This window comes from Excalfactoria chinensis, chromosome 6 (assembly GCF_039878825.1).
Source record: "Excalfactoria chinensis isolate bCotChi1 chromosome 6, bCotChi1.hap2, whole genome shotgun sequence".
NCBI classification, from domain to species: Eukaryota; Metazoa; Chordata; class Aves; order Galliformes; family Phasianidae; genus Excalfactoria; species Excalfactoria chinensis.
In genome coordinates this window covers 23,460,615-23,487,722 of record NC_092830.1, presented here as the reverse complement: position 1 = coordinate 23,487,722, position 27,108 = coordinate 23,460,615, and the positions used below count along the sequence as shown (strand labels likewise).

Here is a 27,108-nt window from a genome sequence, read left to right as displayed (position 1 = left end):
TGTTAAGCTGAAACAAAGAAACAAAATTCAAAAATCTTCTAGTCAACAAAAGGATGACAAACAAATTCATGTGGCTTGAAGCAGAACCAGAAGTTAATGCTGAACCTGCATTTTTAAGGATCTAACTGAAACAACACGAACAATGCATTTTTAATCAAACACATAATTATGTAAATCCTCAAAAATCTCCAGTTTCTAGAGTATTGTGAAGGTACCCAGGCTGAGACTGTGCCTGATTCAGGCAATAGACCAACTATTACGAGTTATGTTGCCAATGTAGAGATGAATTATGAAGGAGTTTCTAATGAAGTTTACCACTATTGTGCAATATTTGGGACATGCTATTGTATGTACAGAAACGGTAATATTAAAGGTAACAGTAAGACAAAGTTGTACTTTGATAATTACTCCTTACATGTACATACCTGTGCACATGTACAACATGGGCTAAGTACCTAAGAGGAATTTCTGAAATTAAGTTTCAATGGAAAATGTTGGGTGTATAGTTAAAGTTACTTAATGCAAATGAATGAGAAAACTTACATGAAAACATCTACACCTCAGTCAGTTTGATACAGTCTAAGAATTCTTTGGTTAGTTTCAAATACTAAAATGACTCCTTTGGGATTTACGAGCTAAGAATGCTTAGAGGTTTAGTGTCCTGACATCTCTTTAATTAGCCATCTCCAAGATCTCACACTAAGAAGACACTAAGCCAGTGCCTTCTGTCATATCTCAAGAGTTTCAGAAGGCTTGGAAGTCACGGAGGAAGGTGAATCTACTATGCCTTTGTACAGTATGTGCAAAGTACTATTTTCTTACTAGTACCAAGTTAGTACTTGCTGCCGCTTCTGCTCTGATGGTGATGAAGTTCTGAAAGAAATCCTAAGAACAATCCAGCAACAATGGGTGAGGTAAATAAAGATGCTGTTGAAAAATACTTGGAGAACAATCCCCAGTTTGCCAAGGAATATTTTGATCGCAAAATGAGGGCAGAAGTGCTGGGAAGTATCTTTCAAGTGAGCCCTGGAGATGTGAAGGAAGGAGTCAGCTTCAAAGACATGTCTCGCCTGGAGGAGTGTAACATACTTTTTGAGCTGCTGACAGAAATCCAGGATGAAGCAGGCTCTATGGAAAAGATTGTGCACAAAACCCTGCAGAGGCTGTCGCAGCTGCTGGCAGCTGATCGGTGTAGCATGTTTATTTGTCGTTCTCGAAATGGTATTCCAGAGGTAGCTACCAGGCTCCTCAATGTCACTCCAACTTCCAAGTTTGAGGAGAACTTGGTGAATCCAGACAACGAGACTGTTTTTCCTTTGGACATCGGGATAGCGGGATGGGTTGCTCATACCAAGAAGTTTTTTAATATACCTGATGTGAAAAAGGTGAGTGATTTTCCCTGGGGAATGGGTTTCTGTGTATTTGCTTACTAAGCTTTCTTCCTGCAAAGGGCTTGAAGGTTTTGAGTCATTCTTCAGAAACATCCCCAAGACAGCAATCCAGATATAAATAAGAGAAGAGCAACAGAAAATAATGCTTAAAACCTAGTATCACATCATGTAGCCCAGTGAAGTAGTTCTAGTATCCTTGCACAACAATCAAAACCTGATTTACCATAATAATGAAGGAGAATATCAGATTTATATAGATCAATGAGTGCTTGTGTTTCTATTGAAAAAGGCAGGAGTCTTCTATTGTTTTTTCCAAGATAGACTTGCAAGGTCCCTTATCATTTGATACTGCTATACACTCGTCTCTGAATATAATGTATTTGTAGCTGTCATAATTAAAGTGCTTCCTTATAGAGTGAATGAATCCATATGACGATGGTGTCAATATATGTTTGGCTGCATAACCGGCTATGAATTTAAAGTAGACTCAAATTATGAGTATGTCCAGATCACAGATTTGTTCAGAACCATGTAAGGAAGAAGAGTTGCTCTGTTGTTTTCAAAGTTCTTGTTGAATTTGCACATAATTACTGCATTTATTTAACATGCAGACAGGGGTTATAACAAATGTTACATGGAAATAATGTTGAGTAAAAAACATGCATGAATAAGAACTTCTTTGTAAATGGCTTTAAAATACATAGGACAAAAGTGCTTTTAATTGCTGTAGATTTCTTTAAAGGCAGCTAACTTTATATCATGGCAGTAGTTTCACCTCTTTTTAATCTTCTGTGGAAAAGCTCAGTGTAATCAAATGGTGGTAAAGATGATTATATCAGAAGATATCTGGTTTTCCATAATTCCTATACTAACAATTTAAAATTCTAGAGGATTTCAGAGACAGAAACCACCTCAGTGTCCTAAGATCAATGGAAATAATGGTTGCCTACATGCACTGCAATTTTCTGTTGTTTTTTTTTGCAGGAGGTAAACAAAAAGTAACACATTTTGTCTTGTTAAAAGTTGGCAGACATAAAGGAAGGGAGGACTACTCTTAAAGTGTATATATGTGAAAAGAACATTCCATTATAAACTATCTCAGATATAAGTAGGAAGCATGAAAATTATCAAAAAAATGGTTGATTTGAGAAAGCAAAACAATGGATTTTTAACCACTAGATTGCTTTCTTCAGCAGCTTCTGCTCTGACAAGAAGCATATGACTTACTGCCTCTTGCCACCACATCTGGAGATTGGAGGATAATCCTTCTAAATTCATAAGGCTGATTACATGAGAAAAGATCAGGAGGATCAAGAAAGATGTACCTTTTATCAGACACTGCACTGCTCCTAAATATCATTATGTGAGAGGCACCACGAGCAGTGCTGCTCAAACATTTCTGTGCTTTCAGTAGGACATGTTCAAAATTTTGTGAGAGACATCATGTAAAGAAGAATCTCTCTGCCTATCTAGCACTGCTAAATAATCATTTTGCATGCATAAATGAATCAATGCTTGCTGAATACCTATTCATCTATTATTCAACCACTTTGAGGTAGTCTTTGGCATTCATTTACTCTCTTAGGATTACTGAGGTCCATGCCATTAGGCCACACATAAAAAATGCAACCAAACCGTGGAGCCATTAATCCACATTTAGAAACTGAATGCCACTGAAGTGTTAACATTTTACAAGTTAATTGCAAAACTCAAAGGAATTTTTTTGGAACCACTATTTGTTACTTAGAAATTAACATGAAGATCTCGTTACAATCAGCATTTTCATTCCATTTGTAAAAAATATCCAGTGTCCAAACCCACACAGGCAAAGCTCCATCTAATGTCACCAGAATCTTTATCTATGTAAAAAGCACTGAAGTACAAGTTTAGTGAGTAATATTTAAGGAATATAGTCAGTCCATGGCAAAAGAAGCAGTCAGCCACTGAAGCCTTTACCATAATTTTGAAACAAGCATTAATTTTCAAATCCCTTTGCTTGCACCTCTGTCAAACTAGATTGTCTGCTACCCAAATCCTGAGAAAAAAAAACTGACAAGCAGAGTTTAATCTGAGAGAAATTTTGCCCCAATGTCTTGTCAGAATACAAAATGCACAACGAATACAAAATGCAGAATGGATGGTGGCTACAGTGCTTGAAGGATGTAATGTCTAACCACTTTCTATTGCTTACACAATCCATATTGCTGACACAATCCATATCCAAACAGCATTGCTTTTATTTTTTTAAAGTCTTAAGCTCATGACAACACTGGCAAACCCACAGTGAGACACTGTGATGCTTTAATCACCTCACCTTTATAACAAGAGGGAACAGAACAAAAGATCACAACTGCAATCTTTGAAAAAACATAGGACTTCACTTTTAGTTCTAGAGAGATTACCTCCTTCAATCTGGAAAAGTACCAGTAAATGTGAGGAAGCTCCTCATCCTGACTAATGCTTCAGAAAAGAAAAGCAGAGAAAAAGATACAGACCTTTCATAATTGACTTAGTAGCAAGAACAGACTCCCCCCAAAAAGAAAAGATTAAAGACTTGTTGACAGCAAGAGCTAATAGTATTTAATCCAGGATTTAACAGCAGTGAGAAATAGGAGGCGGGCAAAACCTCTGCTGTAATGATTGGCCTCACGTTGTTCTGAAGGCCTAGCAGAGTATGCTACTTAAACACTCCAATGTAAAATAACAGACTGCATAAAATCTGATACACCCATTATATATTATAAATATTATCTGATAACACTGACAAAATGATAAAGATTTTATATTACATCTTTTCCTAGGGTATCATTTCCAGATAGAACTAAAACCTAAGACAAGAACTTCTGAGGAATTAAAATCTCACATTCTCAGCCTGTAAAAGCCAACATATATAGCATATATATTTGCTTTTATCCATTATGAATTTAAATTATGAACGAATAAACAACAAAGCATTGAGAAACTCAATGCTTCCATCTCAGATTGAACAGCATGAGATTACTGTGACACCTAATTTAACCACAGGGAATCTGCAAGACAAATAATCTTAAATACATCTTCAAGTGGTAAGTTTCTGCATCAACCCTTGGTAAACTGAGCAAGCCTCAATTTGCATAAGTCTTTTCTTCCGGAGCTCTACTTCTCTTCAATTAAAAAGTGGGAGATACTTTCATATTGAGACTTTCTGAAGTGACATGATTTTCAGAGTCATGGGAATGCATCACACTCTGGAGCCTGGAATGAAGAAGAAACACTCCATCCCTTTTCTAGAATCTATATCACATTGTAAAAATAACCTAAAGATTATCTGAAGACAGAAGAGAACAGTGTGGCAGCTCAGTGCTTTGAATGCTCAAGTTGCAGTGAGGAGGTGTCTGGACACCAAGCCACTGTCTAGCTGCTGGGCATACACAGTCATTGTGGTAATGTACAGCAGTAGTCCTGGGACCTGGCACTGATCTTAGACTGCATCCTAGGGCAAGAAGAGCTTGATGGAATTGTGCTCATCTGTGTCAAAAATACAAAGCACTGGGGAAGCACAGGAGAGAGCAACATGGTAAATGACACAGCTCACTGACCTGAGAATGGTAATGGGAAGGGATTTGGGAGGAAGAAGAAGGAAGAGTGGGAGTCACTTTGTGGTAAAGCTGGTAGCAGGCCTGCCATCGTGTAATGAGGTATCTCAGTTCTCATCCCTTAGAAATGTGATCTTGAAGAAGGAACTTCATTGGAAGAAATATCCAATGATTTGATGAAGCAAAGTATGTTAGATAAGGTTTCATAGGCCAGTTAGATCGTTAAAACAACTTTGGAGGGAAATTCTTGAGAAACAAACTCAAAATTCTTAGGATTGGAAGAAATAAGAGCAAAGATACACAATGCTTCAGAAGTACTGCCTTTCTGAATGAAGGAAAAAGAGTATGGGAGAAACAGGAAGAGATTTTTGAATGGGAGTTGATGTGCAAACCAAGGTGTAAATGTTGCCTGTGAAACATAGACAAAATTAGATCATATTGCTTCCAAGCAGGGCTCCAGTCAAGGAAGAAAAGTTCATGAAAACGTCTCATTTCCTTATAAGTGAATTACATGTTTAATGAAGATGTTGAAAATGGACCTGATAATAAAAAATCCAAAGGGAGAAAGTACACTGGAAATGTGCAAAGCCTTATTTACTGACAGCTTTGAACTGCTGTTTCTCTTGCCTCAAATGAATGAATATAATCAGTCTTCACCCTGACTGGCCAAATAGGGAAGAAGGATCCATATTCATTTATGCTTTCACCTTGTTTTCTTCTCAGATTTCTCCCTTTCTTTTCCAAATTAACAAGCATCACCCAATCTTATTACTTAGAATAATTCTGCATGTTTCTGATAAAATTACACTCACCTAGTAATTTATGCTGTGGAGTTTGATGTGGAGGTTTGCAGTAGTGTCAAGATCAATTGACTCAGGCAGCATTTGGCCATTCAGAAATGCTCAAGACAGTTCAGTGTTATGGAACACAATGTTGCAAATCCTAAGGTAACATTATTAACCTGCAGATCCACTTCCATTATGAAGTGCTATATGATGGTTGAACAAACATTAGAACAGTGGTCTTCATCATGTTTTTAAATGTGACACAAAATAAAGTCTGTGAAAGTTTAAAAATTCTGGAGAACTCTTTTTTTTTATAGTTAACCAATAGTTTGCCAGTAGGGCAAAATTCATTAGGAAAGAAGTAGTGAAAGGATACACAGATGAACATATCTCTCCTAAGAAAGGAATAAAGATCTGCAGGGAGAACCATGAAACAAAAGAGAGACAAGATGGTTTCTTCTTCTAGATGAAGAACTCAATAAGAACTTTCCAGAACCACTACAGCAACACTGATTTTTGAAAACAAAACAACATGATTTCTGTAATTAAAAATTATTATCTGCCCATATAGTCTGAAAACTAACTTTCTTTTTGAAATACCCCTGCTTCCCAGAGAAGCAACTTTTTCTCCATTATTCTCCTTATTACCAACACAAACTCACAGCTGTGTAGCTACAGTTCACAGTCAGCTGTGTCTCAGCAGGCAAGCTTATTAATAAACAGCATCCAAGGAAAATAAAGATATTTTTAGAAATAACTGATTTTCCCTTTTGCAGAGGTATAATCATACTCTTCACAGCAGTGAATTACTTCTTAGTAAATTTCACTCCTACCATTTAAATAGAACATAAAGAAATCACAGTTATCTAAGGTTATCTAAGTAAAGTAAACACAGAGCATTATGTTTATAACTTGATGGTAAAAGGTCTATCGTAATAGTGTGTAGTATCTGTAAGTTACAGTGAGATAAAACTGGTGTCCTGCTGTAGAGAACTAAGAAAAATGAATTAGTCATTTCAAGTAAACTGGCTAGCATAATGGTAAGCTGTCAAACCCCTCTCCAGTCATCTTTTTAATCACCTGTAACAGAAAGATAAACACAGAGAGGGGTCTTGACTTCTCTCTCTTTTAAGCTGGCCATAGCTTAGTGTGAGTCCAGGATGCGTTGCAGATTAGCATGCATCTACAGAGCTGACTGTGGTGCAGTAAGAGGCTACGTGTCTTAGCTTCAAAAGGAGCTAGTAGAAAACACTTGCAAATGTAGAGAATTATGAACAAACCTCCTTTCCCCCATCTTTTTAAAGTCTGTTTTGTGATTTACCTGAAAGCTGAAAGTTCACAACATCACTCTAAAACATGGCTCCACTTATAAGGTCAGGCTCAAATAAATTGTCTACCTTAGTATAATCATAGGAGCAGAAAAACATTATACTGACTCTGGTACTAAAAGATTATTTGAATATAAACAGGATTTTCCAGACATTATGAAAAGTGATTTTCTTCAAATCCAGAGGAGATTCTCAAGAGAAAATATTTTAAAATCTTGTCTGGGAGCAAACTACTACCAATTATGAGCAGAATTTTCAATATTGAAAAGTCTAAATCAATACACAAAATTTACTTGTATACAAAAATCTTATTATTCAAGTCTTTGTATATGCTGTGAAAAAGTATTATGAGGTACTTTTACCTATCTGCACTGAACTATCCAGGCACAATTCAGGTTAGCTTGTGGTTACACATATTTTTTGTTATTGACGTAGACTTGCATCCTTTAAAGCTTTCCTGTCATCTCTAAAAATACTGTGACCAAAGTTCTTCTTCCCAAGCACCACTACGTGTACCTTCGGTTAAAGAAATTAAGGCTCAGCTGCTGCATCCAGATGATACAATAATAGTTTGGGCAGTATCAATTTTCTGCACCATGAAATTGTGCTTATATCATTGCAAATATAAATTATGAAAGACAGTAACATTTACTTTTGGTATAATAATTAACTGTAATGTATTTAAACTGTGTTTTTTGATATATTTTTTTTTTTTTCCAGAATAACCATTTTTCAGACTTTCTGGACAAAAAAACTGGTTATACAACTGTCAATATGTTGGCAACCCCAATCGTGCAGGGTAAAGAGGTGCTTGCTGTTGTCATGGCTCTCAACAAATTAAATGCCAGTGAGTTCTCAAAAGAGGATGAAGAGGTAATAAACTCCTATTACACAAAAGCACAGTCACTAGTTCACCAAACAGTTTGATTTGAAAATGTCTTATTTTTGGCTTTTTGTTTTGTCATTTTTAGGTCTTTAAAAAGTACCTCAATTTTATATCTTTGGTCCTAAGAAACCACCATACATCATATCTCTATAACATTGAATCCCGAAGAAGTCAGGTATAGAAGAATTTGTATATGATAATACTTTGTTTTTGCATGAAACAATTATTCCCACTATCCAATCGTCTCATACGCTTATTGGAGTAAGAAAAACATCTTATTTACTTATTTCTTTGTTAACAGTAATTACATTTATTGCTTTATTTTGGAATGCCTGCACATACATATGTGTATGGTTTGTTTCTTTCATTCAAATGCATTTTACTGTTGACTTGCTCTCTTTCTCTTTTGTTGTAAATAGATGCTTTTGTGGTCTGCCAACAAAGTATTCGAAGAGCTAACAGACATAGAACGGCAGTTTCACAAAGCACTGTATACTATTCGAATGTATTTAAACTGCGAGAGATATTCTGTTGGTCTGCTGGACATGACTAAAGAGAAGGTAATATTCATTTTGCCTACCTGCTAGAAATGTGTTACTCCAAACTTTAAGTTATAAAATCTGTCCTTCTAACTCATTGGTTCTGCCTATTTCTAGTGTAACTCTCTCCAAGATGTAAAGATATGATCCTTTCTAACACTTTGAGATAATTTATACAAAATCTAACCGAGTTACAAAAATCAAATGCAAGATAAGAATGGCAAAGCATACAACCCTGATTAAGTCTAAATCTGAAATCATTTTTTGAATTTATCATACAATCTGAGTAAAGAAAGAAGAGAGAAGTGTAGTCTGATTACTGCTTTATAATTTTCTTACTATGAAAACAACTGAAGTGTACAAGTGAAGAGACAAGCTTCATATTAGTCTGAAATTTACTGGTTAACAGTACTTTCCTGGAATATACTTTGTGTTTTCCTTTAATTTTTTTTTTCCTTCTGAGATATGTCCATAAAACTTCTGTGTAGAACAAAAAATAAGATTGATTTCATTCACAGATCTCATGTTATCTCTGAGAAATTAACTGAATTTTAATTTTGCTAACATGCGTGTCTTATTTTCTCAGGAGTTCTATGATGAATGGCCAATTCGGCTGGGGGAGGCAGAGCCTTACAAAGGTCCCAAGACACCTGATGGAAGAGTGAGGATATAAATTTATCTTTTAATTAATCTTAACCTTGACATTGAGGTTGTACAGGTAACTTAGATGTTGGGTTTTTTTTTTGTTTAGGAAGTCAACTTCTATAAGATCATTGACTACATCTTGCATGGGAAAGAAGAAATCAAAGTCATTCCGTGAGTATTCCTTGACAGACTGTTAATGTGTGGTAATTAGATTTATTGCTAGGATGGAATACTAGCATGTCTGTATCTGCAGAAATATCTAATTTCATTCTCTCTCTAAAGGTCACCTCCAGCAGATCACTGGTGTCTTATCAGTGGATTGCCAACATATGTTGCTGAAAATGGTTTTGTAAGTTCATAACAAAAGTAAAAACTGCCTGTCTTAATACATAAAGTTCTTCTGATTGAACAAAACAAGAAAAAATCCTTCCCACACCCAAAGACTCTAAAAATGCTGCACTGCTTCCAAAGTCATGTGAATCAGTAGTCTGTATGGAGACAAACCAGCACTAATGGCCAAAATACCAAAAATATTTCCCTCCAGTTATGGTAACATTAGAGGAATAAATTGCATGGCGCATGTTTCTTTCCAAACGTGTGAACTATTACTCACAGTAAATGTCTTAATATACGCCATTAAAAGTTTTTTCTTTCCTTTTCTCATGTCTTCTGTGTAGCAGTAAGTTGGAAAACATGGGCTGGGCCAAATCTGTCAGAAAGTACGTGCAGCTCCATACTGGTACAGCTCTGGTTTAGCATGATACATAGCATAGCCAAGATATGTAATTCAAAGTCACTGTGAATGACAGCTACTAGTAATCCCGTGTCATTTTTAATAGCAATAGAGACATAGCTTTTTGAGGAAGTATTCAAATTATTTACTTCTATAATTCCCCATGCCACTGAAAACTGGCACAGAAGTTTTCTTAACATTCATGTTTGTGCATTGTGAGGTTCCATACATGAGGCACTTTGGGGTAAATGCTCCAAAATGATATGTAAGAATACCCACAACTAAATTAATAGGAACAGTTTTACTCTTTGTAGCTAGCTAGGATGCTCGCTACTTTTAGCTTAAAATATATATATACCCTTTTTCTTTTTTTTAAACACAGGCCCAGTCATGATGCATGCTATATTTCCTTTAAACAATGTCTCCTTTTCTTCTATTGCAGATTTGTAACATGATGAATGCACCAGCCGATGAATATTTCACATTTCAGGTAATTCTAGTACTGTACATAGTTATAAACATTGTGGAAAAATATGCTAAATCTTTCCACAAATTAGATATATGATTGAGTACATGAAAAAATTCTCCTTTCTTTGTGATTCATGGGACTTAGGGTTACATGACCTATATTAAAAGTATATTAATATTGGCAGAGAAACATGCAACATTTCTTCCTCTTTGGCTTTTCTATAGAAAGGACCTGTGGATGAGACTGGATGGGTTATCAAAAATGTCCTTTCATTGCCTATTGTCAACAAAAAAGAAGAAATTGTGGGAGTTGCAACATTTTACAACAGGAAAGATGGAAAACCTTTTGATGAGTATGATGAACAGATAATTGAAGTAAGTTTAACCAAATAGGAATAACCAAAAGTTAAAGCATAATATTAAGGACAATATATCTAAATGCCAAATATTAGCAGGCATGGCATGCTGCTTACCAATAAGCAGAGTTACCAATGAACTCTAAGGGAGATCACATGCTTTGGCAAGATATGATATTATGCATTGTGTTCAAGTACCCCCAAGCTAACCTTAACTTTATAAGCCTCAAACTCCTGTATATAAGATGGGAATATGGGCCCTTAGTTATACAGGTAGAAAAAAATGTCCTTAAAATCTACAGGGGTCAAATGGCACCTGTTGATGGGAAGGTAAAGTCATCTAACAGGTAGAACTGAGTGTTGATTTTCAAAGAGCATGACCAAAATGCAAATTTTAAGAATTAAGTTTAAATTGGCAGCTCAATTTTAATGTCATGCTGTTATCTAAACTTTGCTTTATTTTGTTCCAGACTCTTACACAGTTCCTGGGGTGGTCTGTTTTAAATACTGACACTTATGATAAAATGAACAAGCTTGAAAATAGAAAAGACATTGCTCAGGAAATGCTTATGTACCAGACAAAGGCTACTCCTACTGAAGTTGAATCTATACTGGTGAGTTTCTTTTCACAAAATTAAATAGGAAATTTGCTACACAAAACCTAAACGTATCATTCATTTTCATTTTCAGAAATACAAAGAGAAATTAAATGTAAAGAGTATAGAAGAATGTGATGAGAAAGATCTTATCAGGATTTTGGTAAGTCAGTAAATGAAAATTTGACTTCCAGATGCACATTGATATCAAATAACAATGGCTCTTCCTTATTGATAAAGCTGTATATAGCTAAATTCTGTTAAATGCAACTGTAAGAGAAACTGTTGGTCACAGCCTAAACCTCTGATTAACCATCTGAGGTAAGCAACGAGTCAGCTGCAGGAGCTCAGGTGAAGGTAATTCAGCTGTGCTCCCGGAGGGGGAGCACTTGACTTCACCTCTCCTACATCCCATTTAAGGGCTGACCACCATTAAGGTAGCATCTTTTTGGAGATTACTCTTTTATGGAGTTTTTGTGGTGGACCTCAACATTGGTGAGCATCCATCTTAACTGAAAGCCTCAGCACTGGTGAGTCTTTTCTTAGATACCCTCTGGCTATTTATTCTGTAATTACAACTATACGCTTGTATTATTCCAACTATACAACAACTGACACTAGTTATCAATTCCACAACTAGATGGAGCTAATTTGATTTAATAGTACATTTTTAACTTCTTCAGTTTCTTCATGTACATTCTCTACCATTACTAATAGGGAAATGCTGTCTCCTATATATGTTTTAATAGACCTGGATAGCCAGAGTTCTATAGAAAGATTTATACCAATTAACATTTCATATGTTGAATGCTGCGTGAATGGTGCTACAGACATTTCATTCTGAAAATAACAGATGGCATATTGATGCAAGGTCACTTCCATTTTGAGTAAGAGAACACAAACAGGTGTTTCCAGTAGAACTAACCTACTTTCCCATGGACTATCCTGCATCTCCCTAGGTGAAGTAGTCCAAATGCAGCAATAAGATACTTGGCAGTGCTGAAACAGTGCATGCTTCTTCCCAGAAGGGGAATGCCTTCTTGAAGCAAAACTCCTTCTGTGCCCACTCACTGCACTTTGTTTTTCCTTGCAGAACAGTCCTGAAGCACATACATGGTCTAAGTGAAATAAAACGAAAAGGTGTGCTTCAGGAAATTAATGAATGAAGTTTGATTGTAAATGTATCAATACAGAACCAGACCAAAGAAGAAACATCAGATCCATGCAAGATGGTTGACTTTTATAACCAGCCATCACATGCATTTCCTCCTGCTACACCACGTTTGCTAATGTAGATATAGCCACAGGGAACCGATCTCATTAAGCTACTTTTAGGTAATGTCAGACTGCGATGGTGTTGAAGTTTTACTGGCTCCCACAGAAAAGATGTTTATGCAGCTTGTAAGTAGTGAAACAAAAAACATCAATACATCCTGAGTAGCTTCACATACCCACAAAATAAACATCAATAAACTTTACCAAATCTTTCTGCTTGTGTAGCAGTAAATAATTAGGATAGCTCAAGGTTCCAAAGGACATAGTATGGTATGAATTTTCAAATCTCTAGAAAGCAAGTAAAATGAGTTCTTTCAACGTTGTGGTGTCACAAATTTAAAGGTCTAGTATTTTCTATTCTGCCAAAGCTGCAAGCTTTATCCTATTATAAGGCCTGGAATCCCAGATTGCTAATGAGATAAAACAGGTGTTTCTAGATCTGATGATTAACAAAGTAATGGGTCTTAAAACACCACTGTTACAGGTTTCCTTGTCCTTGACCTCAGATCAGAGTAAATTTAAAGGGAAATTCAACCAAGGGAGAAAGAAATACTGTTCTATAAATGTTTAGCCTCATTTACAATTTTCTTTATCTGTATAATGGAGATCATTTATTGACTATGTGGTGGGAGGGAGTCATTGTGATCATATAATCTGTTTTTGGGTTGCATCAGACTTCCCTGAATTATTTTTTTTGGATTGGGGCATATCCTTTCAAATATACTACTGCTCTCCTTGGGCTTTTGGGATATATAAATGAAAACTGCTACAGAACAGTTTGCCAATATCACTATCACCAGTGAGGCTATTCAATGTAAATCTATAAAATGTATACAAAATAGGAACTTTAAAATTTCATACAATCTTCTCAACCTTTTCATCCTCTGAATTTTAGAATTCTTTCGAAAGCTCTTCAATTCATGAGAGAGATGATATAAGCTCTGTATCTGCCCTTCAGGGAAAGAAACATCCCTGCATGTCATCCACCCATTTTTCCCTTGAATCTGGAGGATAAGATTATGAACTTATGCTGTCCACTACTTCTGAAATGAGCTTTCATTTCCATCAGGGATCTCAATTGTGCATAACAAGCTGTTGTAAATTACAGAAGGCAATCCTAATTCACCACCAACCACAGCAGTAAAAAGCAAAGCACTCTAAGGGATTTGAAGGAAACTGTAACAACTGTGAATTCTACAAACTTTGTACATTTAAGCCGCAAATTTTTAGTTTGAGATCATTCTAAAGCAAAGCAGTCAAGAATCTACTGCAAGCAGACAAACAAGGTTACTCACTTACTTTAGACTATTAACTGTGAATTTTTACAGTTCTAGGATTTTCCACTGCTAAACAAACCTTACAGGTTTCTCTATTAAATGTACATAGGCATCAAAGACATAAAGAGAGACTGTTATAGGAGAAAAGGTAAGGCAGACTAATTTGGAGAGTAGATCATGGAGAAGCAACTATCAGTACACCAGAGAATAACAAATGCACAGGAAACTTTGCTTGGCTGTAGGTTCTCCAAGAGAAGACAAGGCTAGAGGGAGGTAAGCATGTAAGCAAGCCTTCTGTCATTGGGCAAAATAAAAATAAAAAAATGCTGTTTTGCTTTATTCTTCTGTTAAAGTAAAAAAAAGGTTTTGTTCTAGGAAGGTTATTTTTGGTTACTGCTCCATCAGTACTCATAAGATTCTAAAGGAAAAACTTAATTTACCCAGAAGAGATGGGCTTGCTGAATAATTTTGGTTGTGAAAGAGAACTGCAACTCTGAGACCAGGCTGGAAGTGGGGAAATCACAAGATTTTATAACAGGAAGGGAGAACCCCAAGACCTGAAACTTTTTTTCACTATGGAAATGCTGAGATGGTACCAACCAATTGTGTTGGAAATAAGGGCAGGAAGAAACACCACCCAGGCAAGATTCTTACCTATCCTCTTAGAAAAGAAGACTAGTATTCCCATTGTGTTTCAGAACGTAATGCATTTTAGGTTTTGAAGATACAGTAAGCATATTGTCCTTATGCAGTGTTCCTGCTCAAGTAAGAAAATAATTTGTTCAACTTTGTTCTTGCCATAAAAATCCTTCTACTTTTGACTTCTCCTAACAGAAAGAAGAATTACCTGATCCCAAAGATTTAGAACTATATGAATTCCGCTTCAGTGACTTTCCTGTTACAGAACATGGCTTGATAACTTGTGGAATACGACTATTCTTTGAGATCAATGTTGTTGAAAAGTTTAAAGTCCCAGCAGAGGTTTGATTTATTTTATTATTTGTATTTCTTTTAAAAAGGAAAGACTGATTATAGGTTACTTAAGATAGGAGTAAGCTATACTGAAGTGTGAGTGGTATGAATAACAACATTCTTAATATTTGCATAATTGTCATAAAGACTTAAATTGATCCGGCACTTGCTTGACCTGTTCAAGAAATTAAATCAATATGTATTTACATAATGCATAGTTTAATTATTTTCATTTAAAAAAAAAAAAAAAGTATTCCAGTAATTTTATGGAACGTTCCATTAATTTTATAGAAATTCCATAATTTCATTTCAGTGAACAGCATGTTCTCTATCACTTTAATCCATACTAGGTCCTTACAAGATGGATGTACACAGTCAGGAAGGGTTATCGAGATATCACTTACCACAACTGGCGACATGGATTCAACGTGGGACAAACAATGTTTACTTTGCTGATGGTAATGTTGCTAATATCAACCTTACATTCATTTCTTAGCTTTCCTTTCAAGGAAGGTGCACAGTAAGAATTGTTTGTTTTCCTTTACAGACAGGTAGAATAAAGAAATATTACACTGATCTAGAAGCCTTTGCAATGGTTGCTGCTGCTTTCTGCCATGACATTGATCACAGAGGGACCAATAACTTGTATCAAATGAAGTAAGTAAAATCAACAGATTTGATAAATACAAATATATGGCTATGCAGTACTTTTAGTAGCAAAAGAAAGAACAAGTTAACACATGCAAAAATATACTGTAGGTATTATATGAACATCCAGCATGAAGGAACTTGAGGAAAGGCTGAGGGAGCTGGGCTTGTTTACCTTGGAGAAGGCTCTGGGGTCACATCATTGCAGCCTTCCCATACTTGAAGGGAGCTTGCAAGCATTTTTACATGATCTGATTATGACAGTACAAGGCAGAATGGCTTTAAACGAAAAGAGGGGAGATTTAGGTTAGGTGTTAGGCCAAATTTTTTTTTACTCAGAGGCACTGGCACAGGCTGCCTAGAGAAGCTCAGATGCCCTATCTCTGGAGGCACATAAAGCCAGGTCAGATGCGATCCTGCGCAGCCTCATCTAGTGGGTGGCAACCCTGCCCATGGCAGGAGAGTTGGAACTAGATGATGTTCAGCAATCCCTTGAACCTAAGCCATTATATGATTGACATTCATCATACAGAAGATTTCTGCCTCTGAGAATTTGTCATAGCAACTGAAGCAATGACAAACCTCAAAAGCAGAATTTTAGAAGGATCTGTTGGAGCTGCAATTCATTTTTAGGATAGTCAGTTATTTTAACTATCACGAGAAGCAAAAAGGAATTTTCAGGATTTTAAAAAGAAAGCATCATCAATCTCCTAAGACAATCTAAGCATATGGCAGATGAACTCCTAGAACATATCTGAGTGCCTCAGTTGGGAAATTCCAAAATTAAACTACATTCTGTCTTGCACACTAGTGGTAAGTCAAAATTAGCTTCAATATAAAGAGTATTAAGAGCCTAACTGGAATTTTTATTTATCTTTCAAGATAAAGAGTACAGGCATCTTTCTGGAGAGGGATTCAGGATCTGAAATATACAAAGGCCAGCTTAGAAAGAGACAGGAATTTAGGTGCATTTTTTTTTGTGTTTACTGGCTGATTTATCTAGCTTTTTTGCTCCCTTCAGTGAGTTTACTGATTGACGTAGGTTCTTTCCTGAGATATGATTTCCTCACATTACGTACAATTCAAAACTATGAGCTTGGTTTCTGCCACAGGGCTCACATGCCAGTAAGTTTTATCCCACAAGGTTAAGCTTTGCAATTCATGTTCCTTTGTGTTCTAAATGTACAAAAAGGCTTTTTTGTGATCTTTCCCATGTTGTTAGTAAACTCTCATAATGAAACAAAATAAATCTATATTATTTTAAATTTACTTGTTTATTACAGCTTTACAGATTATGGTGAGGCTCACTGTTGAAGAGTGAGCAACCAACTGTTTAGTCTTTTGAGTGATTTAGTAGTTCTGTTGTGTGCTAGCCAGAGAACACAGGATTCTCAGAATGTAATGTGAGCCAGGAGATTCAAACCATAATTTTCTGAGGACTGTTTCCACTAACCGCCTCTCCAGAATGATCCCTCCTCCTCCTCTGTCCCTGGACACACTCAGCCCAGGAGAAGAATTTCAAACCACTTGCTGAAGCAGTGACGTTAGGGGATTTTCTGATTATTCTTTGGGATTCTCCAGGTGACGTAAGAGAGAGAGAATGACAGATGCTGATTCTTATTCAGCTGACTGCCTCTCATCCAAATAAGTTTAAGGGGTTTTTAAATCTTCCTAGTATGGTCTTCCCTAGCTGAAAGCCCTCTACTTGAGGTCATGCACCGTAAAGCTATTTATAAAACCCATCGGCTTTAACACTACAGCCTGGAAGTCAACCTCATCTACAAAGGCAGAAAACACAGGAGCCTATACCAGTACACCTTGGTTTATCTCAGGAAACAGTTTTTTTTAGCCTAGGGAAGAAAGGGGGAAAATACTGGAGAACAACCTGGAGCATAGTTAGGACATTTCTCCCTTCCTCCCACTGCTGTAGTCTGAACCAGAATTACCTTGAAGATTAGCCCAAGGTCAGAGGGATTCTTTGAGCTCTGTGATAAGACTAAACACATCTGAGTAATCAGGACTTGCACAGTTCATAAATCAGTGATTCTGGGGGAAGGGAGGAGCCAAAGGGATATAGGAATTAAATTCCATTATATTATTACTTTAGATAGAACTTACATGAAGTTAGAATCACAGGGACATGCTCCACAGTAATTACAGATAAAAGTTACGTCACACAATAAATACAAAAAGATGGCTTAAGATCATTTTTAAGATATGCAGAAAGCATGTAGATTAAGCAAACAGAAGAAAGGAATATGCAAGATTAAACAGATTTTCATAAATACAACTGATTTTCAGCAGGCACTGAAATCTCTACTTTCTGTCTTTACCATCAAAAGAGTGAAGGCAAGAAAACCTACTTCTTGCTCTGCATCATACTAGTGCTTAAGATATATATTAAGCTACTGAATAAGCAGATCAATAGCAGAAGCATTTTAATCCCAAATATCTGAATTCTGAATCACAAATACAGTCTCCAAAATAATATAAACAATTATGTCTTTTTTTAACAGATCAGCTGCTCCACTAGCAAAGCTTCACGGCTCTTCCATTTTAGAAAGACATCACCTGGAGTACAGTAAAACCCTACTGCAAGATGAGGTATGTTTGCATGAATCTTCTTACAGCAATCAACACAAAAGATCCAAATAAATCACAAATTGTTGACAGGTCTTATTCAATTCTCTAATTCCAGATTAAGAAATTATGCTCAAATTCAGAAGTTTAAACCAAATTCTTACTCACTGCCCACTTTTAGAGAAAAGCAGCTTGTCCTGTAGGCCTCACTCATATGCCTTTCACAAACAGCTGAAGATGGTGTAGAAAACACAAGGTCCTGTAATTAAACAGCTGTACCTGGGTCAGGTCTCAGTTCAGTTGCTGGCTCTGGCAGGGAGGAGCAAATGGATGGAGCTGTTTATGGAGGATGTCCTCACCCCCAGACCAGGCCCTCCCTCCTGTCTCCCTAAAACACGGCAGGCAGCATCATAGCTCTGTGGCAGCTCCCACTACAGATCTCTCTTGAATTAGGCAGATGCTTTCTCATTTCCCTTCTGCCACCCTCAAGTAGTTTTCCCCCTTTTCACTGCCACATTTCAGAGTTCTGCTCTGCTCTGTGGGTAGGCACAAGCATGCCCACAGGGCTACAGTGGTGCCATGTTGTTCCCCTCAGCTCCCCTCAGACTCAACAAAATGTTGGCTCTGCAGAGCCCCGTGCCTCCTGCATGGGATGGCCATTCCTCCCTCAGCAGTGCCTGGCTCTATCCTAGCTACAACTGAAAAGTCTATTTATAACTATTTACTAGATTTATTTTTTTTTTTCAGGGAAATAATAAAATGATATAACTGTGTAGACCTGAAATCTCAAGGCCCTTCCACCTCACTTGTTTGCACCAAGCACTGTGGTAGGCGCTCACTTCCACATCTGAGAAAAACATCCACAAAACAGATCTGTTACTTAAAAAAATGAATAAATAGTAAAAATAATTTACCTTTATTGATGGAGATGGTGCAGCTTTTCAAATGTGAGATGCTCGGGAACAACCACTGATTCTTGATGGTCAGGATTTTGAAGGTGCTGAACAAGGGGACCACAACGTCCATGCTCTCCTCAGTTAAGAAAAGAAGGAAAACCAGGGTGTGGTGCTTCCGTTCCCTTTGCTTGGGAAAAAGGACAGAAGCAGGACCCTAATAACACCACAGGCAATTGTGCTGAGCCAGGCTAACAGGAAGAAGTGGTCTTGAAAAACTCTCAGGTCCATGGATGTGACTGGCAAAGAAATCAGGCAAAGCAGCCATTTCTTGATTAATTATAAAGAATGAGTGATTTTTATTTGGTTTTAATTTAAATGTAACAATAGCAGACCATATGAATTAGTTTTTTCTGCAGCCTTTGGAGGCAGTTTGGATCTCCCTCTATAATATTTAGCCACTGGTTCTGATCCCATCCAATCTGAATGATTCCATACAGTCCCAATGTTCTTCTAGTTCTCTCCCATTTTCTTTGCCAGCTGATCCCACTTTTCTTTTTTCCAAAAGTATTTTTCACTTTTCCATCTTTCCTCTTAAAAGGTGGTAAAGATTTGGTTAGTACATATGACATGGTTGCGAAAAATATACACCAGGATGTGCTTATTGGTATCTCAGTCTCAGACATATCTGCACCTGCAACTGACAGAAATAACAATATTTAAAAGCTTAAGAACTACTTTTGATTGAGGGCCACTTTTGAAGAACTTTTCATTTGTAGCATTATTTTGATTTAGAACATACAGTTGACCATACATACAATTTTGATATACTGTCCTATGGGGCAGCCTATAGAGTACAAACCAAAGACAGTTTTATAAGAGGAATTGAATTCGTAAACTTTCCATCTTGCAGAGTTTAAACATCTTCCAGAACCTAAATAAGCGCCAGTTTGAAACCGTTCTACACTTATTTGAAGTTGCAATAATAGCAACTGACTTGGCTTTGTATTTCAAGTAAGTACTAAATTCTGTGTAACTTCCTACTGAAAAAATGTCAGTTCAATACTATTTACAGCTGTAGTTTTTGCCTGTTATATGCAGAGTACAGAACTGTATTTTAAATTGCTTTTAGTAAGTTTAATTCTCATTAAAAAGCTTTCAAATTTCAAACTGTGTCTGTAATACTTTGTATACATTTAGTAGGTAATTCAAACATGCATTAAGTTATAGCAAATATATTTCAGAAGAGTAGATTCTGTAGCCTAATGATAAAGTTGTGTGCATGTGTGATATTTAGTGTACCATACTGCAATTATTTGTGTTAAACAGGAACATGTTTTATGAAAAAGAAATTGAGATTCTGGGTTAAAAACAGACATCAACTGATCTCAGGGCTAAATATGCTGAAGACCTCAAAGAAAAAAAATATCCACCTGCTTATTAACATAATGTGTTTCTGTAAGGATTATTGAGACTGCTTTATATTTGTTTGTTTGTTGGTTGGTCCAGATGTCTCCTGAGTGGGATGATTTAAAGAAAAAGACAGGAAACAATTCCGTTAGATGTTCAGTGGCCATTAATAAATTCCAATGAAAACTAACCCCATTATTTCTTTCATTTGAAATGCAAATTAAAAGGTTCATTAAGCGGTAATAAGGCAATTTTTCAGAGTACTTCTCAGTCAGGTTTCAGGGATTTTTTTTTAGGCTATTTGAGGGGACAGTTGTTAGTATTTGCTTCTCTTTTCCTAATTAACTACATTACTGCAAGGAATATTATGAAGGAAAACGTAATACTAAAGAAACATTACTGTCACTTTGAACAGTTTAATATGCAGAGTAAGGAAATTTGTTATTTGGTTCTTTGTCAGAAACTCTGAAATAGTGCTTCATACATCAGAGGTATACAGCAAAATATAAATGTGTTAGCTTAACTGGAAACTTGGTGTTCAAGGGGAAGAAGGTGTCACTTTGAGACTACTATGACTATGATGCAACGTTAATGAGAAATATGGGATTTATTTTCTGTTTTATTTATCGTGTAGGATCTTTATTTACTAACATATGGGTTATCTGTATGTTTTCACAGGAAAAGGACTATGTTTCAAAAGATTGTGGATGCAATTGAAAAAATGGAAACAGAAGAGGAGGCAATTAAATATATATCTATTGACCCAACCAAAAAAGAAGTCATCATGTAGGTGGTTAATATCTTGCTATTCATTCAATCAGTAAAGACAAACAGATCTGAAAAGTATTTAGTATTTATCATCTTGATATGCAAGTTGAGATTTGTTCTTATCATCTAATGATGAGCATAACCACAATTTTAAATAAGTAGTCTCAAAAGGTGCATCTAACTGCTCTTTTTTGTTGCTGTTGATGCTTTTTTTTTTTTTTTTTTTTTTTTTTCCCCTCCTTTCATCATTTTAATTATTTTTACCCCTTGCTTTCAAAGGGCTATGATGATGACTGGATGTGACTTGTCTGCTATAACCAAGCCTTGGGAGGTGCAAAGTAAGGTAAATACTTTTCTAAGAGATAATCCTGCATTTGCCCACTTGTGCCTGATGTCATGAAAAAACAAAAAACCCACATTGTGTATTATAATTTCATCGATATACAACTATTTGCACCCAAGTGCCTTCCTCAAAATCAACCTTTCTGTTTCTGTCACTGAGAGTGCAAAGGCTATGTCCATTTTTTCACTTGTCAGTCAGCCAAAACCGCCCTCCCCAAATCTGTCAGCTGTCCAAGCTACCCTTAGATGTTACTACAATATATTAGTGTAATCCAACTTTTGCCTTTTTTCAGGTATTTCTAAGGTACAGACTTCTCAACAGAAAAGATTTGAATTAAATGTGCCTAGTCTGTAGATCTTGGTGCTGCTTCAAAGTAGCGTAATCATGCTAAGAATAAATTCAGTAATACAATGTGACACTGCCTAGCAGTTCAGTACTTCAAATACTTCAGTACTTACTGACCATCATGCTCAAACTCATCCCTTAATTTTACAGGTAAAGGTTTTAGCAATGCATAATCAAAGCACAAGATGGCTGTGGAACCTCCAAATAATTTTTAAGGAGGATATATTTTATTCAGACAGTAGTGAGTTACTGTAACAATCTGCCTAGAAAAGCTGTGGATGCCCCATCAATGGAGCCATTCAAGGCCAGTTTGGATGGGGCCCTGGGCAGCCTGATCTAGTGACTGGAAACCCTGCCAATGGCAGAGGGTTTGGAATTGGGTGAGCTTTAAGATCCCCTCCAACCCAAGCCATTCAATGATTCTAAGATTTTATACATCACAGGAACTAATAGATTCTGTTACGTTGCTAATACTGTCATGATACTGCTGATGATAGTCATAAAAACATAGAATCATAGATTGACTTGGGTTTGTCCCTTAGAGATCATCTAATTTCAACTCCCAAATCTATCTTTTAGATAGTGTGTATCAGCATGTAAAAATGGAAGATAATTATCTGCTGGAGAAAACCTTAAATACACCAGAAAGTATTTACAGTTCCTGACAGAAGTGCTCAATTGTCTCAACAAGGATTAAATGGTAGAATCATTGTCTTTGACTAAAACTGCGTATTTCTGGAGAAATTTTTTTAAGCTACTCAGAAATAACACAGCTAGCAAGAAATAAATCCTCTTTGTGGATGTGAAGTTAGTAATAGTAGTTAAGTGGTAAATTCAGAATACATTTATTTGAACAGTAATACACCAGTTCTGAGACAATCAACATTATTATTATTATTATTATTTCTGGAAAGCCTTGTTCTTACCTTTCTTTGTTTATTTACTCATTCAGATTTACTGCCTGTGGCTTACACTTCCTTTGCATTATGATTTTCAGGTTGCCCTCATGGTTGCAAATGAATTTTGGGAGCAAGGTGACCTGGAACGAACCGTACTACAGCAACAACCTATTGTAAGCACAAAATAATTCAACTGTGTTAAGCAATATTGTCAGTTATTTAAATACTGAGTAGATAATGGTCCACAGTGATTATTAGTTCATTATAACCATAAACATGATCTCTGCATGATCTAAATTACTGCTATTCTCTTTTAGCCCATGATGGACAGAAACAAAGGTGATGAACTACCTAAGCTCCAAGTTGGTTTCATAGATTTTGTGTGCACATTTGTGTACAAGGTAAGAACACTTCCGTTTCCTTTCCCACTGGACTAGTTCTGATGGAACAACTAATGACCAACAGTTGCACTAAAAAAATTTAGACAGTTGTATGATTATTATTTATTGGGTAGACTGCTATCATTACCACCACATTTTTTTCAGTCTTTTAGATTTAGAAGAATTGCTTTCACAAAGCAAGTTCAAGACATGGTTACCAATCTCAGTGTAACTTGAGGGCACTAAGTTATTGTTACTACCTTCCTTGAAAGACTGAATTAGGAAGCCCACTCTGGTTCTTTAAGGTCCCATTGAATATAAATATGTGACATGTAGACGATTACAGAAATCAGTTAATGGCACACTTAAAGGAACAGAAAATTTGCAATGTACTGTAAGGACAGACATTGTATATTTTCTGGAATTGACCTGAATGTCAATTTTCTTAATCTCCATTTAGCTTTTAACATTATCTCAAACTGAGAAGTGTCATGCAGTATTTCAGCATCTTTAGGTACATCCTAATCTGCCTGGAATATACTACAAAATACTAGACTTTATATCAAGATATTGATAAATATATCAGGAAATATAGGTAACAAAGTTATAATTTTATAATATGAACCAGCCTTTCAAATGTGACATTAGGGAAGATACTAAAATGTGCAGCATGTAATTCAGATCTATTCTAACACTATATGTACAACATGGCATTACTATACCAACACAATCTTTTCAATCATATGCCACCACTGCTTAGTTAAATACACGCTCATAAACAGGCACTGGCAGATAGTGGCATTATTTCAAAACTTCTTTTCAATTCTATTGCAGGAATGGAACAAGTAGTTGCAAAACAAACAAGTCAAAACCACAAACTATCAAAATTCATCCAGCAAACAGAAATAATTACTTTTAATAGAAATAATAAACCAAATGCTTTCTCCGCAAAGCAGCATTTCCAGAAATTCATACTTTACAAATCAGCAGTGATTTTTATATTTCTAATTCATTAATTTCAATTGCTTGCATAGGAATTCTCAAGATTTCACAAGGAAATTACACCCATGTTCGATGGTCTTCAAAACAACAGGGTTGAATGGAAAACAAGAGCTGACGAATATGAAGAGAAGATGAAAGTTATTGAGGAGCAAAAGAAAAAGGAAGAAGAAGCAGCTGCCAAAAAAGGTTAAATAACTTCTGATTTTTTTCATTCATACATTCATATAGGTAGTCTCTGTAATTCATACCTATGATAAAATTTACAATATTCTTTACACTAACAGTATTTGAGTTATTAGCCTAATTAGCTTTGTCTTTAGTTGGAAGAGGAGTACCCTTTCAAAATTACACAAATCCAATACACCGACCTTATTTTTAAGCTGTACAATTACAGAAAACACGACCATCACAGAAGTGAATGTAAAATATATTTTGTCTCAAGACAAAAACTGAATATAATTAACCACCTCTATTTATCTGTGAATGCTACAATCACCTGAAATATGAGTTGTATCAGAATTCTGCATGGTATCAGCCTCAAATGTATTCTGATGCCTTGTTTAATTTGAAAATAAAATGTAAGGGTGGAGATGAGGATGGAGTGTGCATTTGGAATAACAAAAGCCCCACTACTCTTCCAAATTTGAGATAAAGCTTCTGGCTTTAGTTTCCTACCATCGGCTTCTTGGCTAAAATATGTTCTCTCATAGTACAAATCTAGCGCTAATCTTCCTAAGACCTAAAATTGAATGTATGGTTTTGCATATGATGACTCAAATGACAATCTGAGTTTTATATAAGTTGAAAACCTCAAGCGTAACTCAAATGTACGAGTGAAATTAGTTATTTTTTTAATTCTGTATTGCATTTGAAACATCAGCTCTGCTAATCAGCTGAAAAGATTCAGAGATTAAAAGAAAAATGTGATTTTTAGAGAATGATTTATTGTCAGCTAGTTTAAAGAAAAAAGTTAGTTTATTCTAATAGTGTATTTTGCATCTTTAAGACATAAAACAGTACACAATAATTTATTTGTTAATTGGTGTCTGTGGGAAATAGGTGAGTATTCTCCAGATTTCACATTAAAAGAGAGGTTATTCAAGGCTATCAAGTTACTGTCAGAATCTGAAGTAAATCTGGAAAATAATTAGCTCATGAAAGAAGTGCTATTAGGCTAAAATTCCAACATTGTTGCACCACTTACAGTTTCATGGGTGTTAGGCCCACCCCATTCTCCCCCAGATTTATTTTAAAATATACTTTATTTTTATTATTATTATTATTATTTTTACCAATAAATCTCCTCATCTGCTCAAGAACTATCTGGTTCTGAATATGAACTCTGGAACAGAAGCATCCGACTTTTTGCAGAAGTGCCAACAAAAGCCAAACTACCCCAGGACCTTCACAGAAACTTCCTTTACATATTTGCATTTTTTGCAAAGGGAACAGTTATCAAAATCTTATCCTATGCCCTTAAGCATAAGGTTCTTCTGAGCTAAAAATAATGATTTACAAACTTAGGACTTATACTCCCACTACTTCCACTTGAAGTTAAGACTATCTCACATCACTGGTGTTTTGGAGTCCCTTACATCACTAATTTAGAGAAATAAGTACTGTCCCTCAAGGCACCTCACAGAGGCTAAAATGGACAGACTGATTTTTCAGGAGTTAAGGATCTGGACTTCTTTGCTTATCATAATTGGCATCAAAAAAGTTTAAGTGCATTATTTTGTCTCTTTTTAAATGTGCACTGGAATGAGACCATGCATATTTGTGAAGAACAGATCTGATGCTGTCAAAATCGAGGCCATGTAAATATATGCCTTTGTTAAAGAGTCAGTTCATACAAACAGTAATATGATGCATGCTGAACCACGGTCATCTCTAGATCACACTGACCTGGCTATTCTGAGCCATTCTGTAGGCAGAAAACAAAATAAACATATTTGCTGAACCACTACAGTGGAAAGTTCAGAACAGAAAGCAGAATACAGTATTGAACTATGAAAATGAAATACATATTTAGTAACGTAGTGTTGATTATATCCACAAATTAGAGGGTAGGACACTGATTATGTGACATGTTTCAATGCAGGTGGAAAGGGTCGAAAATGACCTAAGTAACATGGTGATCCACAGCTTTCAAATGTAAGTTTTAATTCTAATATTGGTATCTTACCTTAAATGAATCTGGAATCGCAATTTATTACATTGAAACAACCTTAACTATGACCAATAAACATCTGTGGAATCATTTGAGAGAGACATTAACAGAATCAGTAGCTATAGATATTAAAAAACAGTCTCTCTGTCTTCACTGGTTGTCACCAAGGGATTCATGTAGGGCTGGATAAGAGTTTATACAACTAGGTCAAATAAAAGCTTTTGTATCATCTCCTTCAAAAATAGTTTCCAAAATGATATTAATTCAGGACTTTTTTTTCTTCAGCATGGTTTGCATACCTCAGTTTTGTATGTGTGGGACAGGCTTACATAAAGTACTGAAACTTTCCAGTAAGAGTGGTTCAGTGTGTTTGGTCCATTGAGAAATGTTGGTATCAATTGCTACATCATATATGTATAGGTATATATGATGTGTATAGTTGCTGCATACTCCATTTTCCCAAACAAGTAGTGAAAACATGTTCCATTTTCAGGAAGTCAAACACACATACTATCCTTATCACAAAAACAATGCTTTTAAAGCAAGAAATTAAAGCAACTGAAGGTATCAGAATGTACTCACTTTACTTTTCTTCTCTGTTTTTTAGCTGAAAACGCAGCTGGAGGTGGAAGTGGAGAGGATGGAAAATCCAAAACATGTATAATTTTGTAATTCTTTGTCTCAAAGACACTGTTTCTGCTACAGAAAAGACATCTAGAAAGAACTTCAAGGAGCCCAGTGGATTTCTGCTTCGCATAGAATAGTCTAGATCAATCTCTTAACAATCCTCTTAAACACTTGCCATTTGTTGGAAATAATTTTTACTGGAATAAAAGAAACAGTT

At 35.9% G+C, this 27,108-nt stretch overlaps 2 protein-coding genes across 5 annotated transcripts in view; one reads left to right on the top strand and one right to left on the bottom strand.

The window, feature by feature from the left end:
- Positions 1-26,953, bottom strand: part of RBP4 (retinol binding protein 4) — a 39,766-nt gene extending 12,813 nt beyond the window's left edge. The window contains exons 1-3 of one of the 4 annotated variants that reach the window (XM_072340007.1): positions 26,847-26,953; positions 22,740-22,880; positions 18,969-19,086 (exon numbers count right to left, since the gene is read on the bottom strand). The gene's annotated coding sequence lies outside the window, so the exon portion shown is untranslated. Of the gene's footprint in view, positions 1-18,222; positions 18,246-18,968; positions 19,146-22,739; positions 22,881-26,846 lie in introns of those variants that run through there. The other 3 variants (XM_072340006.1, XM_072340005.1, XM_072340009.1) reach the window with 3 other exon arrangements.
- On the top strand, positions 854-26,996 carry PDE6C (phosphodiesterase 6C). The gene is made up of 22 exons (XM_072340003.1): positions 854-1,385; positions 7,800-7,952; positions 8,051-8,140; positions 8,385-8,525; positions 9,091-9,165; positions 9,256-9,320; positions 9,432-9,498; positions 10,325-10,372; positions 10,576-10,725; positions 11,177-11,320; positions 11,397-11,465; positions 14,689-14,835; positions 15,177-15,284; positions 15,374-15,483; positions 17,991-18,078; positions 19,861-19,961; positions 21,036-21,143; positions 21,405-21,468; positions 22,811-22,885; positions 23,030-23,113; positions 24,127-24,280; positions 26,872-26,996. The coding sequence occupies exons 1-22, from the start codon at positions 906-908 to the stop codon at positions 26,934-26,936; spliced, it is 2,586 nt and encodes an 861-aa protein (XP_072196104.1). The 5' UTR covers positions 854-905; the 3' UTR covers positions 26,937-26,996.
- The last annotated feature ends 112 nt before the right edge of the window (positions 26,997-27,108 follow it).

Excerpts from the sequence above, each read along its gene's own strand:
- PDE6C (XM_072340003.1), top strand. The coding sequence starts at position 906 with ATGGGTGAGGTAAATAAAGATGCTGTTGAAAAATACTTGGAGAACAAT. Across the intron at positions 19,962-21,035 it reads GACTTGGCTTTGTATTTCAA|GAAAAGGACTATGTTTCAAA; the intron begins GTAAGTACTAAA and ends ATGTTTTCACAG. Across the intron at positions 23,114-24,126 it reads TGTGCACATTTGTGTACAAG|GAATTCTCAAGATTTCACAA; the intron begins GTAAGAACACTT and ends TTGCTTGCATAG.